Source organism: Sinocyclocheilus anshuiensis, unplaced genomic scaffold (genome assembly GCF_001515605.1).
Source record: "Sinocyclocheilus anshuiensis isolate Anshui unplaced genomic scaffold, SAMN03320099.WGS_v1.1 scaffold732, whole genome shotgun sequence".
Classification (NCBI taxonomy): Eukaryota; Metazoa; Chordata; class Actinopteri; order Cypriniformes; family Cyprinidae; genus Sinocyclocheilus; species Sinocyclocheilus anshuiensis.
The window spans coordinates 885,977-887,972 of record NW_015554133.1 but is presented as its reverse complement, the minus strand read 5'-3'; the positions used below and the strand labels follow the sequence as shown (position 1 = coordinate 887,972).

The following is a 1,996-nucleotide window of genomic DNA, read 5'->3' as shown; positions in this document are numbered from 1 at the left end:
TACACACATACACACACACACACACACACACACACACACACACGAATAAAGCAACTATGAAAGCATACACTTCATTTGAGTTTAACGTTTGAATGAAATGGAAGTTGCAATTGCTCTTTTTCCCTGTTGTGATGTATATGAGTGAAACAGCTTCCCAAATGAGAAAAAGTGAAAGGCTTGGACTTTGGGAATTGATTGGATCGTTGAATCGTTGTTGCGCGGGGAGGGGAATTTTATGTTTGTTTTTTTAATTAAATATTACAAGGGCAGATTAATTGTCAAAATAATTATGTGCAATGATAAATTATTTGCAATATTTAAAAAAAGTAATAAATTAATAACAAAATAAGAATGGTCGATTTAGATTACAAGGATGTACAGTATATGATGTGATTTGAGTCATAATTTTCATAATGTACATTCGGATGATTAAACGCAATGGTAAAAAGTTGAAAATTGTTATTATAGCCTTACATTCAGTAATTTAATGCACTATTAAAAAGTTTAGGGTCAGTAAGATTGTCTTTCCTTTTGTTGAATAAAATCAATACTTTTATTCAGCAATGACATTTTAAACTGACCAAAAGTGACAGTAAGACACTTATAATTGTGTCAAACAGATTTATATTTGAAATAAATACTGTTCTTTTGAATTTTCTATTCAGCATATAATTCTGAAAAAAAGTATCATGATTTCCACAAAAAACGAAGCAGCACAACTGTTTTCAATATTAATAATAATAAAAGTTCTATACTGTTCTATAAAAAGTTCATTCAGTCTTGGTGAGCATGAGAGATTCAATAACATTTAAAAAAATCTTACCTACCCCAAACGTTTGAATATTAATGTAATTTTTGAAGACATTTTATGTGACTTTGGTACACTGAGAGTAAGGTGACTGTGTAAAATAAGCTGTAGTGTTCACTCCTATATATAAAATGTCCTTTCGATATCTTTTTGAGGAGTTGGACGTTTGCTGTCAGTCAGTCTCCATGTAATTCACTCACCTCAATGATACCAACCCCATGACTGACAGAACACACCCCTCCAAAATACGCTAGGCTGCTCCGAGCATAGTGAAACGTCACGTTACTGCAGACACACACAGAGGGTTGTGTTATGCACACTTGACTTCCACACATGTGAGTGTGTGTGTGTGTGTGAGCAGTTAATATGAACAGATAAGAACTCACGAGAACAGATGCACTGCATCTGCGTGCTGCCTGATGTGCTGCTGCCGGTATTTGGAAAAGTTTCGCAGCATTTCGAATGGAACCACACTAACGGGAATGTGATCCTTGTCCGTCCAGATCTCCACAGCGACCAGCACCACACGTGTGTTCAGGTGTTCTTTAAAGATCTTCCATCAGACAGATAGAAAGAGTGGAGAAAATTAGTTTATAACAATCCCCTCATTCTTACTCACTTCCTGTCTACCCATAAATAAAATTAAAGGTGAACTGTCCCATAATTCCCATTTATTGATGCATAAATCAATAAATATGTTAATGGATTTGAAGTATACTTAGCATGAAATAAATGTATTTTAAATCAATTACAGCATAGGACTTTTTTTTTTTTTTTACCAGGGGTTTTATTTATGAACCACCAGTTGCAACACACTGAACTCCAAAAATAATGATTATTTCAAACAGGTTTCCTGAACACTTTCCCATCTGCCATATGATACCATATGATACTTTAAATATATGAAGAGTTCAGATGCAAAAACCTCTAAGTGCAATTTGAAATTTTCTCCTAAAATTTGCATTTTCTCAGGCTGTTTATGTTTAGTTATTTCACTTTAATAGGAGCTTAATAAAAATGCTAATTTTAGAAGAAAATTTCAAATTGCACTTAGAGGGTTTTGCATCTGAACTCTTCATATGTTGCAATATATTTGGAGCATACAGATGTATGGCCTAGTTCGTCTTATTATCAACAGGTACGACCCTTGTGAAAACAAGGAATAGTTCAAGGGCAAATACAAGGTAG

At 33.9% G+C, this 1,996-nt stretch overlaps 1 protein-coding gene across 1 annotated transcript in view; it reads right to left on the bottom strand.

Annotated features, from left to right (window-relative positions):
- The window catches only part of adam23b (ADAM metallopeptidase domain 23b), a 53,608-nt gene that overhangs the window by 17,965 nt on the left and 33,647 nt on the right, over positions 1–1,996 (bottom strand). Inside the window, exons 11-12 of the mRNA XM_016462908.1 lie at positions 1,195–1,361; positions 1,009–1,093 (exon numbers count right to left, since the gene is read on the bottom strand). Coding sequence (XP_016318394.1) covers positions 1,009–1,093; positions 1,195–1,361 — 252 coding nt within the window. The remainder of the gene's footprint in view (positions 1–1,008; positions 1,094–1,194; positions 1,362–1,996) is intronic.